Consider the following 12671-nt stretch of genomic DNA (forward strand, 5'->3'; position numbering starts at 1 on the left):
TCAAAAATGACAGTGACCCAGCTAGGGCATGGAAGCATCACACATGGGTGAGAGTGTGAGAGTATGAGTCCAAAAAGAGTGGAAAAATCATAAGAGATAGTCTAGAGAGAACTAATGAAAGGGTGGGATTAGTGGTCATACACACGTTAACTCTTATGTTAATCACACAATGCTTTTTGTTGCTTCTCTACTAATCCTTGCAGGCACATCTTAAACACAAGCTCATAGAATTATGATTATATTAATATATACAAGAGTCCTAATCTAAACACTTGTGATTAGTGAAAGGGATTAGTGGTGTCACACACATTAACTCTTATGAGAACTAACAAAAGGGATTATTAGTCACACACAAATTAAATCTTATGATAATCACACAATGCTTTTTGTTGCATTCTCTACTAATCGTTGCGATGTATACATGAATCCTATCTACACCCTACCCTAATCAGGCACATAATACCATCATCAAACACACAATAGTTAATCAAGAGATTGTTGAGCAATTAGTTCCTTTAACACACATGTTGAAGCTAATACACAATTTTAATGAAAAGCAAGAGAGAAGTAAGACGAATAAACCTAAATGAATGCATTAACCAATTCGTGAATCAAGTAGGTGTGGCTCAAAGCTTCTACCTCCATAGTCTCTTTCTTCTCCTTCTCTACTCTGAGTTATCCTCACAGAATGATCCCCTCTTCCTTTCACGACCTACAATTCATTTATATGCTCAGGGTTTTAAAAATAAATGGCAGGATGTTCAAGGCACATACAGTAAATTAGTAGATACAATTTGAAACTCGTAGACAGCCCGTCAATATATACATAGTAAACAAAAAATATACGCATGCAAAAGATAAACACAGCTCTCCTGGTGTTGGATACTTCCAACAAGCGACAAAAATAGAAAACATTTATTTATTCAGCCAGTAGTGCCACTCGTCCTATGGAGGCCTTGTTTAAGCTACAAATGTGCTCTTTTGTGATTTTTTAACACCTTGTGCTTGCATACATTGTAAAATCTTATCTTGCACCATCATTTTTAAGTGCCGTCAATAATCTCTCTCTCTCTCTCTCTCTCTCTCTCTCTCTCTCTCTCTCTCTCTCTCTCTCTCTCTCTCTCTCTCTCTCTCTCTCTCTCTCTCTCTCTCTCTATGTGTGTGTGTGTGTGTGTGAGAAAGGAATATTCTATGTCAAACTACATAGTCCTCATGAAATCAAAAGATAAATTTCAAAGGTGTACTCTTATAAGACACAGCATCCGTTGATATTTGATCATATTGTCCAAGTACATTTTATCTACCCACTTTAAAATATCCAAATGAGCTCTTGTTCTCAGTGCCATCATCAGTAATGGTCACCATCTAGCAAATTACTAGCATAATCAAAAGACGATCTGCAATCACATCAAATTGGCTAGTTTTCAGACATTCCGGTATCGTGCCGCTTTGTAGATAGAGGGTGAAAAAAAATGATATTTGAATACATTCTAGAGTTTTGTCTATCTATGATTATATCAGAATGTCAAGGAAAATATATAGGCCAAGAGTAGACTCTTAAAAATTGGAAGGTAAGTTGGGTATGTTGAGGCCATCTGGCCACTAAAAGAAAGGAAAGTGGGTGAACCTCATTCTATTGCATGAGGGATACCTCGAATGCTATGAAGAGGAGCTAGAGTTCCATGGAATACCGAAGGCGAAAAAAATTCCCAAATTTGATTTTCTTGAGTGAAATCAGGAGCTTTAAGAAAAATGCAGCTACAATTGGAGAAAATTTATGTCAGTTGTTATTAGGATCTGCGTATGTGTGAAGATGAATTGGATAGTATTAATTTGTCTACCTATACAGATGTTTGCAGGAAAATGCAAGCTAAGCTTGAAGCTATCTTAGATGAGTGTTTACTTGAGAACAAAAAATTATTACGAGTCGAAGATGATGAAGAAGCTACCAAGGCATTTTATGTGAAGCTTGGAATTTCAAATTCCATGCGAATGGCTGAAAGCTAAGGATTGAAAGGGTTTGGACATACATGAAGATTTACACGATATGGATATTTCAGAGCATAGAATAGATAAGTAAATGCTATTTTCCATATGCATGTGGAATTTGTATTGTAGAAGTACAAAGACACTTAGTTGAGGGCGAGAAAATCAAAGAACAGCCTACAGAAGGTATGGCTAGTATGTATGCTATATGTAGAAAAGGTAGCTTATAGCCTGTTTCACAAGGTAAAAAGTTTTTTGAAGAGGTAGACACTGAGCTTCTGTGTTTATTGGATAAAGCCTTGGAAGGGTTTTCTGTTTCAAGGTGATAAGGATTCCCAACAACTTGATTTTGTGCATGTTCTAGATGGGGTGATAATGAGCTTATATAGTTGCTTGATGAGGTTTTACTAGATTTTGTGCAAAAAAAAAATTGATGTTTCTTGGAAGATAAATGAAGAGATTTTTGTTAGGGAATTGATGTATCTAGGTACCCATCCCCAAGACTCCAATGTTGGAGAGAATGAAGCTGCTTTACCAATGTTTCCACCATAGAACGGATATGGAAGTATTTTATATTATCATATGATGCAGGGCATTTGATGTTATTTTTTGATCCAAGGAGAACATGATGCTCATGATTTGTCAGTTTTTCTATTTGTTGTTTGATCCACGGGATGCTTTGATGTTTTTGGTTTATGATTATTACTTTGTGTGCCATTTGATGCAAAATGGTATTTTGATATTTATGTGTTCTATTATTTGCCAAAAAGTCGACGGTGCTTTGTTTTTCCTTACTACTATTAGCCATAATGTTTATTATAAACCTTAGATATCTCTCACAATTAATCCATCATCTACATTATACTCTTAGTATAGATACACTAGTCTTATCTGCACTCGTTGCGCTTGGTTCTAGCCTACTATTTTACATACAGAAGCCCGATGCTTTTTTGAAATACCCTGGAACACACTCTGACACCGTGTTGCTGATGGGGTCCCTCAACGAGCATTCCCCCATAATCCTTAGGGAGCGGATGCTTGGAGCAATGGAGAGGAGAATTGTGGTGAATGTCCCTCAAGGACTGAGGGACCATTCCCGACCGGCAAGGGTCAAGGGGCCCTGCAGTCTTCTCTGAAAATTACATGCACTAACTTGTTCCATAACGGTTAGAGGTGATAAATGTATGAGCAAGGATTATGTGCGCTGACTTGCGCTAGAGTGGTTCCTGCACACTAATTTTGTCCAATAATGGGGGTGGCCTGGATGACTTATCCCTCGATCCCCAACCTTGATGATGTAGGGAATGGTTCGTCAGTGACCATTGTCCGTACTGTGACCACATGGCGACCGACGAGGAGCTTGGAGGGATGGCAGGAGCAGTGATTACAAGGAACAGTCACTAACGTACCCGTCAAGAGTCGAGGAGAGGAAGGGCAAACATTGCAAAGATGCAGAGATAGCTAGCCAATGATTGCAGACGTTAGATACAAGCACAACGCAAAGGTTGGAAAGATGTGCGAGGTGTGCTCGTGAGATGCCAGCACTGTGCAAAGTTTGTAGAGACGTGTAGGGTTTGCTCTGGCTTGCTGCATCATGATATTCCAAAGGCTGAGTTGGTAGCAAAAGAGTTGGCGCACAGTGATTGGAGAATGAGGCATCCATTCTGAGTACAAAGGTGTCAGCAGCACATGCAATTCCACCTACTAACTTTCCATGACATGTTTTGGATCAGTGTGCCCCAAGACCCCAAACCTCGACATGGTAGGGAATGGTAGTCAAGTGATTGTTCCCTATAAAATGGGCAACCAGTTGAAGGAGGCTGGGAGTCAGTCTAGGAGCGCATTTTACGAGAATGATCACTGGGCGACCATTCCTGGCCGTCAAAGTCAGGGGGACGGGGGCAAGCAATTCCGAGTGACAGCATCGACAGTGCAGGGAAAAAACTATGCAGGTGGCACAGATTCCGGCCGCTGACTTAGCATGCTATGAAATGTCACATGCCATAAAAAATTCTGGCTGCAGACGTGGTGAAGATCAAGCGGCTCAAGAGTTTCTGGCTGCTGACTTGGCGGAGACTGGGCAGTTCTGATGCACACTGAGTCGAATGGCTTGGTTGGATGTGCAGTAAAAGATTGCAGCTGCTGACCTGACAGACATCCAACGGCCGCATGGGAGGATTACGGCGAGGAGCTGCAAGTGATTGGATCGCGCAAAATGGCTGTCCCCTCCCCGTCCCCTGACTTTTGACGGCTTAGAAATTCAATCACCCTTAAGTGGAAATACCAGAATGAAGCTTCTTAAGTCGGCCCTGTTCTTGATTAGAATAATCACACAAACCTTTACATTTGCTGTAATTTCCCATCAATACTCTGGCTGCATTCGAGAAAGTTGTGGAATACACATATCTTCAAGCTTCAAATTGACCATTCCTGACATGATGGATACATTCATAGGGTCTTTCAATTCAAGCAAATTCCAACTTGATGAGCTGATACAAAGGAACTGCCAACATCTGGCCAAGGAATAATGATCAGGAGAAAAGACGCTCATATTTGAAGTCGAAGAAAAAGCTCATTACAAAAATGTCTCCTGCCTGATCAGGAGGAAGCGCTTGTTTAATATGCTTAAGGACTTTTACATGATTACAAGTATTACAGATACAAGGTAGGGGAAAAAGGTACATATGGTGCACCTTCACAAGAAAAAATGGTGCTAGACTTAAGCTCCAAGAGGGTGGCAACTTTGATATATTGAAGTTCAAAGAACCGTGAATTGGGTGGGAAGTACTACAAGTTTTCAGGAAACACTTTGTTCAAGAATTCTTGGAACCTTTGAGAGTAGAGATATGGACCAACAGCAGATATAGAAACAGAGTCAAACTGTAGGGACTTATAGGCATGCTCTAATTTCTTTGCAGTGTTGTATTCTTGCAAGATGTCGATGATCCCTACACATAAAACAACATCGTATGTCTCACTGGAAGTTTCATCATTTGAACCTTGGCCGTAAGTTGGAGAAAGAGGCCTCCGATCAGCCCTAGCTGGCATGTTCACTCCCAACTGGATCTGCAGTCTAGAGAAAACACATAAAACAGACTAGTTCTTTAGATCTTGAAAGAGACATAGTTCCCATTAGTAAATCAAATGACTTCTAAATAATATAAAAAGTGTGTGTGTGTGTGTGTGTGTGTGTGTGTGTGTGTGTGTGTGTGAGAGAGAGAGAGAGAGAGAGAGAGAGAGATGAAATGATATGTTACATCAACATCTTCAGAAGGCCAAAATGACCTATGAGACCAAAAGATTACATCCATGCATGACACAGTACAATGTAAAAATAAAGGAGGGTACCTAGAGTGGGTAGGTATGTAAGCCTACCCTACTCTCGTCTCTCCTTAGTAGTTCGTCTGGATCTCCTCGATCTGTCTACGGTGGAGTCGTGGGACTCGACATCCCGTAATACGGGCACATCATCTGCCCTGCTCATCTCAGCCTGTTGGAGAGTCACTCCCCTTTGTGGATGTGGGAGTGGAGGGGGTGTGGTCCTCCGGAAATAATCTGTAAGTTGTGACCCTTACCACCCCCACCTGTCTCTCTGTAGGTAGCTGCAGAAGTGTATCTTTGTGCCTGTTTCTCTAGCACGTAGTGCCCCGTAGCGCCCCAATTGTCTCTGATCTAGAGAGTGTATGATCTCGCGGAGGGTAGGCTGCCTCTAAATAGTGACTCATAGCCTCTAATATCATCATAAGCTCTGTATTTGAAAACAAAATGCTCCTCACTCTCCACCTCCTTTGCATACTCGACACACTCTCTCCTCCCTAGGAATGTCATGAGCTCGCCCCACCTCTATCTCTAGTTAGTGTGATGATACTCTGAGCTTATCAATCGCCACCCGTGAGCTGTGGGGCATGTAGATGTTCATATAGCGTGGTCGTTGTATGAACCCGTCCTTGAGTAGGGTAAAAAAAATGATCTCTATAGTGTGACATCTTCCGTTGAAGGGGAGATGTGATCCAAGTCTGTCTGATATATAGCTGCCAAAGATCCTGTCGGAGTGCTATGTTTCTCTCACTACATGAGAGATGAACCTGGGGTAAGTCGGGGTCATACAGGAAAAGTCGCAAGCTCTCACGATCAAGGCCATGTGCTTTGAACCATGCTCTAACATACGTGTACCAAGGTCTGTCATATCCAGACTTTGCTATTTGTATGGCTGACTCAAATGCTCGCCGTGTGAGTCTATCAGTTGGGAGATCTCTCTCTCTCTCTCTCTCTCTCTCTCTCTCTCTCTCTCTCTCTCTCTTCCTTATGGGAGACTTCAATGCTCGTACGCGCAGTGAGCAGTGTGAGGCATATGACCACGAGGACCCAGAGGCACTACACACTCTAGATGAGGAGGCTACTATGAGAGATACAGCAGACAGAGCTCCAGTCAGCCTACGGACGACACCTACTTCGACTTGGCTCCCAGGACCGTCTCGTTATTTATAACGGGATGGCCCAGTGGCCCACCTCAGGGGGCCTGACTTGTATGCCACATGGAGTTACAGAGGGAGGGGGGAGTACAGTCGACTATATTCTGGGACCCAGGGAGGCTACACACCTTATCACATCCTTCACCATTCCACCCATACCCATCGGAGCCGACCACACATACCTCTCTTTCTCCATCACCGGAGATACCATCCCACACAGCTCCACAGCACACACTCCACACACCACCATCCATTTCACACACGAGCTAGCCTCTCTTTACTCGGCCGAGGTCGAGCATGGCCTATGCCTCCCCCACCCATCCACACCACTCTCAGTTCTCACATCACATATCTCTTCCGTTCTCCACACTTCAGCTATTAGCTCTTTTCCACACACCACTCACACAAGACGCACACCCCCCCCCCGGGACTATGCCTCAGAACCGCTGGTATGATGATGAGTGCAGAGAGTTATACCGACGCCTCCGTGCACGGCGAGCCTTAGGAGAGATCACAGAGAGAGAGGCCAGACGACATATGAAGACGCTGACACGCCAAAAGCGGCGAGCATTCGAAGAGGCACAGGAGCTTGAGCTATACCGCCTATTCATGAGCATAGATAGCGCGACGGCATGGCGCACCCTGCGCGAGCCACGTCCGACTACAGCTATTGAGGATCCACAGATATGGCATGATTATGCAGAGCGCCTTTATGAGGCGCCAGGGCAGCCTCCTATCCCACAGCCACACGGGCCACGCCCCACGTGCTCCTCCTTCTTTACAGCAGAGATGGTAGAGAGGGCCATACGCCGCATGCAGCACAGACGATCAGCCGACCATACTGGATTACAGAGTGAGCACATCATTTATGCGGCCTCCACTATAGCCCTGTTGATTGCACATGTCTTCAACCGGGCTATAGGGGAGGGCTTCCCAGAGGAGTGGACACAGCACACCATAGTGCCTATCCACAAATCTGGCGACACCCTGGACCCAGGGAACTACAGGACTATCATGATTGGCCACACGATGGCCAAGCTATATGGAGCAATACTTGAGGCACAGCTCAGCTGCTACGCAGAGACCGAGGGTTTACGAGCTCCAAGCCAGGCAGGTTTCAGACGAGCTTTCTCCACCACTGATCACATCTTCGTTCTGCGCTGCCTCATCGATGGGGCAAAGGCGCGGAAGAAGAGGCTTTACTGCTGCTTTGTGGATTTCCGCAAGGCCTTTGACACAGTCCCACGCGAGAGACTCTTCCAGCGCCTTCACAGCATTGGGGTACCAACAGAGATGATTTGGGCCATATATACTCTCTACGAGAGGGTGACGGGTCGAGTTCGTTGCCCAGGCGGCTTTTCAGAGACCATTGCTAGCACCATTGGTGTTAAGCAAGGATGCCCACTCTCCCCGACACTCTTTGGGCTCTACATCGACGAGATCTCCGACTACATACTACGAGCAGGGGGAGAGGGGAGCGACTAGGCAGGTACTCCGGTCCACATCATGTTATATGCTGATGATATTGTGTTGATTTCAGAGTCACCCGAGGGCTTGCAACGCCATCTTGAGGCCTTTGACGAATTCAGCACACACAGGGGGTTGACTGTGAACCTTGGCAAAACCAAGGTCATGATCTTTCACACATCCAGTGCAGTGAGGAGCGCCGCCACCTTCACAGCAGCAGGAGGACAGGTTGATGTAGTCACCTCCTATGTCTACCTTGGCATCACATTCACCAGCCTACCAGGACCCTTCACTATGAGGCAGGCTGCTGCTGACAGGCTCACCCGAGGATATGCAGCTCTGACCATGCTAGAGCGGAGATGCCACCAGGCACACTTTCAGGAGCCCCGCACGAAGGGGTGGCTTTTCGACACCTTAGTCACCCCGGCCCTGATGTACTCGGCGGCAGTATGGGCACCAAGATTGACAGCTGACCAGTGGACACAGCTTGAGAGGCCACAGGTATGTATGATCTCACGCTTGCTCCGCAGCAAGAAGACAGTGCCACATGACATTATTAGAGCCGAGCTCGCCACACCACCTATGGTTGTAGAGGCACTATTCCAGACAGTCTGCTTCATCCAGAGGATGAGAGAGCTACCTCCTAACAGACTTACTCATAGAGCATTTGAGGCAGCTATACAGCTATCAGAGAGTGGGCATGAGAGAGCATGGTACTCACAGGTCAGAGCATGGTTTGAGGGACACGGTCTTGACATGGAGAGCCTACCACCATTCCAGTACGACCCCCACTCACCATCTGTTCACCTCTCTCGCAGTGAGAGGAACTTGGTATTGAGACAGGATCTGTGGCAGCTATACACCAGGAGAGTCTGGGAGTCACCTGGCTTGGGGACGAGGATGTCAGATTACAGAGACCAGTTTCTCACCATACTGTCTGGGGGGTTCATACAGAGACCACGCTATATGGACACATATATGCCACATAGCTCACGGGTGGCGATTGGTCAGCTGAGAGTGGCTTCACACAGGTTAGAGATTGAGATCGGGAGACATACTGGTGTTCCCAGGGAGGAGCGAGTCTGCAGAGCCTGCACAGAGGAGGTGGAGAGTGAGGAGCACTTTGTATGTAGATGCAGAGCATACACTGAGATCAGAGGCAGGTATGAGGCCTTATTCAGAGGACAGCCCACTCTCCGAGAGATCATGGACTCTCGAGATCAGAGACAGCTCGGACGCTTCTTACTAGAGATACAGAGCCATCGGGACACACTACTACAGCCACGCACAGCTACACAGACAGAGGGGAGACAGTCGCAGCTCACAGACTTCTTTCAGAGGATTGCCGCCCCTCCCTCACCAGACACTCAGAGGGGAGTGACACTCCCACAGGCGGAGGTGAGCCGAGCTAGACGACGACCACGAGTCACAGGCTACAGGGGCGCGAGCTCCCACCACCGACAGATCGAGGAGATCCGAGCCCGGGAGCGCCGTGCCACTGAGGAGCGAGTAGCTCAGATGAGGGCCGACCCGACAGCTTTCATCCGGGTAGCCTTGGCACCAGCCCCGCCCATGTACCACATCTTACATCCCCCCATTTGTACAGGATGGAGCTAGATAGCTTGATGCATTCTCATTCTCATGACTCTACTACCTTGAGCATATAGACATGCATATACCCCTAGAGATAGAGCTCCATCCCTCCTCAGATACTCCCCTACCTACCTACATTCAGTTCAGTTTTGTATCAGTTTTGTTTCATTTGTCTTTCCGATAGACGGATGACATACACACCATGTACATTTGATTTGTCTCATAGGCCGATTTCGGCCTGACATAGACGTTAAAAATCTTTCTTTCTTTCTTTCTTTCTTTCTTTCTTTCTCTCTCTCTGGATAAAGCACACCGTCTGAAAGAATGCCTCGACTACTTGGGGGGGGGGCGGGGCGCTCTACCTCGGAAGTGTGATCTTGCTCTGTCTGCTCTTTGGTAGGACTGATGTGCTTTCAGAAAAGCACACGCCTGATGCTCTGGTACCACTGTCATAAGATGGGCACCACGTGCCAATAGAAAAGAACAGATTGAATAGACTTTTAGCACTTCAATAACAACTGAAAGAGAGATGATATGTGACACGGAGTGGCGGAGTTCCACCCAGAGAGTATTGACCCCAAACCTTGGCGCCCCTTTCGATATTTCTTATATTGCATCAACATAGTACAAGCCGGAACTCCACGCTCTACACCTTCTCCAGGAAGCATGCCGAAGAATGAAGCCATGGCCTCATATTTAAAGGCCCTAGGCCCCAAAAGCAGTTTTACATGAAAAGCCTTCAAACTCAAAAGCTTCTGGTCCAAAAGCAATGCCAAAAAGTTGTCAGCATAAATCACGGAATTTCGTATAACTGCCACGTCAATACTGTCAGTGCGTTTTGCAAAAATGTGCCATGTCAACATTGTCAGCGCAAAATCTGAAAACTGCCCGTACAACTGCCACGTTATCAATTTTTGGCGCAAGTCTTTCTTTGTGGGTCTTGCTTTATTTTAATCCTTTATGTCACTTGGGGCCCCAATCGAACGGGGTCCCATAAGTTGGTAGGACTTCTTCTTCTGCTGTTACTTCTTCTTCTTAGGGTTTATGCCCCTCAGCCGAGATCTGCAAGTTGGCTCCATTCTTCAGGGCTTTGACACGTCAGCAGTTTGTGACACCTTCTTAGCAAGCTTTTTTTACTATAGGCATGCATGCAAGGCGGTGGTCTTGTTGCATCTTCGTGACGTCGTCATCAAGGTAGATAAGAGGGCCCTCTAGCCCTCTCAAGATGGCCCTCTTTCAGATGAATGAACAAGGCTCTTTTTTGTAGGTCTTTGCCAGATCTCCAAGCTTTGGAGAAGGGTAGCTCCTCTTCTTCCTTGTACCCAAGTTTCATGCATAGGGCTTTCCCATTGCTCTCGGATGTGGATCCCTCCTCTTCTTTGATGCCAACCACTCATACATTGTGGCGACGGGCTTGTTGCATCTTCTCTTTCTCAATGGTTGTGTGCATAATGAACGCCTCGTCTCTTTGGGCTTCCACTCTCGTCTCAATGTACGAGAGAGAGAGAGAGAGAGAGAGAGAGAGAGAGAGTCCATTTATTGGAGACATGACGTTATTGCTATAGTATTTTATTTCTTATGAGAGAGAGAGAGAGAAGAGAGAAGTTTTCACAGCATACGAACAATCCCAAGAGACCTCAAAGCAGAGTTACCCGGAACGCAGAACGGGAACGGCGACGGGCCTCCCTGCGGAACGGGGGAACGGGAATGGGCCCGGAACGGGAACGGCGCGGAATGGGAGGCTAAAAAAACACCCAAATATTATTTTTTTTAGCGTTATGTGTTTAAATACAAGTAGTATTAGAGTCCTTTGACTCTAATACCCACAAAAAACACGATTCGAAGACCATTTAACCTTATTATGACTTGATTGGGATGTGCGGCGCCCAGAGTACATAGCCAGATGAACAACAATGAGCAAACACAATGCCCATAGTACATACACAATGCTCTCAAATAATTGCAATAGTAGTAGTCAGAGATAACACTTTGGAATTAATTATGGCTAACATAGTAACAAGCCTCAAGGGCCGCCAGCGGCCAAGGTGCTACAAAAAAACCAAAGGGGGGCAAAGTTCAAACCAGACTTCAGTGACCACAATACCAAAAGACTGAAGGTGACAAATACTATAAAGATGCTAGTAGCTACAAATGGCAAAGAGGGCAAGGCTCAAGCAGCCATACAAAAAGGTAAGGATAAATGGCAAAGACTCAAGACTCAAGAGCCACTAGCCTGAGAGGCCTCCCAATCCATAGTAGCCGGCTGTAAATCATGCACATCCTCCCATTCCTCATCATCGAGGTCTAGGTCCGGCTCGATCTCAGCCACAGATGAAGTACCTGGTGTTGGTGGATGTGCATCTCCACCTGCCTGAGAAGCCTCTTGCTCCATCTCCCACTGTGTAAAAGGATCTGTCTGTTTGTCTGTACTCTTGCAAAGCATTTTCAAATTTGCGCTGATGAAGACAAGATCATTAGCCTTCTCCACTCCAAGCCGATTCCTCTTCTTGGAAGCAATGTGGCTAAAGGTACTCCACAATTGCTCCAAGCATGAGGTACTAACTGACTGGCTGAGAATACGGATCGCCAATCTCTGAAGCTCAGGGCCATCATAGCCATAGTCCTCCCACCAAAGCACTGAACCTATTTTCCTGCGATCAATCTGAGCATCTAGACTGCCAAATGACCCCCGCATCTCTCTGTACTGTCTCAGCTGATCTCTGACAATGCGTCGCCCATCTCTGTCTAGAACCATCTTGTTTAAGATCTCTGTAAATTGGTTCATGACTTCCCTATCTGTCTCTTGCCCTGCACCTTGGAACTCTGGATCCACCATGTACGCTGCCCCGTGTAAAGGAGAGGCATATGTATTCCACCTCGAGCTGCAAAGCGCATAGATCTCCTCATATCGCTCTACGTTCGGCTCAAGCTGTGCAAGCTGCTCAATTATGCGGTCCATTGCCTCATAAATCTTGCCAATGCAAGGATCCATGCCATCCAGAACTCGAAGCAAATGAACCACCGGTTTTACCTGTGCGTCTAGACTCTTGAGCTCCTTCCAGAACTCAAGATCCTCTGCCTTATCCTTGCACAAAATCCCTGCAACTGTCTTTGCATAGGGGGAGGTGGTGAACTCATCACTGATGAAGACCT

The 12671-nt window shown here is 46.1% G+C and overlaps 1 protein-coding gene across 1 annotated transcript in view; it reads right to left on the reverse strand.

Annotated features, from left to right (window-relative positions):
* Positions 1-4519: 4519 nt before the first annotated feature.
* The window catches only part of LOC147457511 (phosphatidylinositol 4-phosphate 5-kinase 9-like), a 98566-nt gene continuing 90414 nt past the window's right edge, over positions 4520-12671 (reverse strand). The window contains exon 9 of the mRNA XM_086512364.1: positions 4520-5059. Coding sequence (XP_086368490.1) covers positions 4774-5059 — 286 coding nt within the window. The 3' untranslated portion in view covers positions 4520-4773. The remainder of the gene's footprint in view (positions 5060-12671) is intronic.

Source organism: Adiantum capillus-veneris, chromosome 5 (assembly GCF_014529385.1).
Source record: "Adiantum capillus-veneris isolate H3 chromosome 5, ASM1452938v2, whole genome shotgun sequence".
Lineage (NCBI taxonomy): Eukaryota > Viridiplantae > Streptophyta > Polypodiopsida > Polypodiales > Pteridaceae > Adiantum > Adiantum capillus-veneris.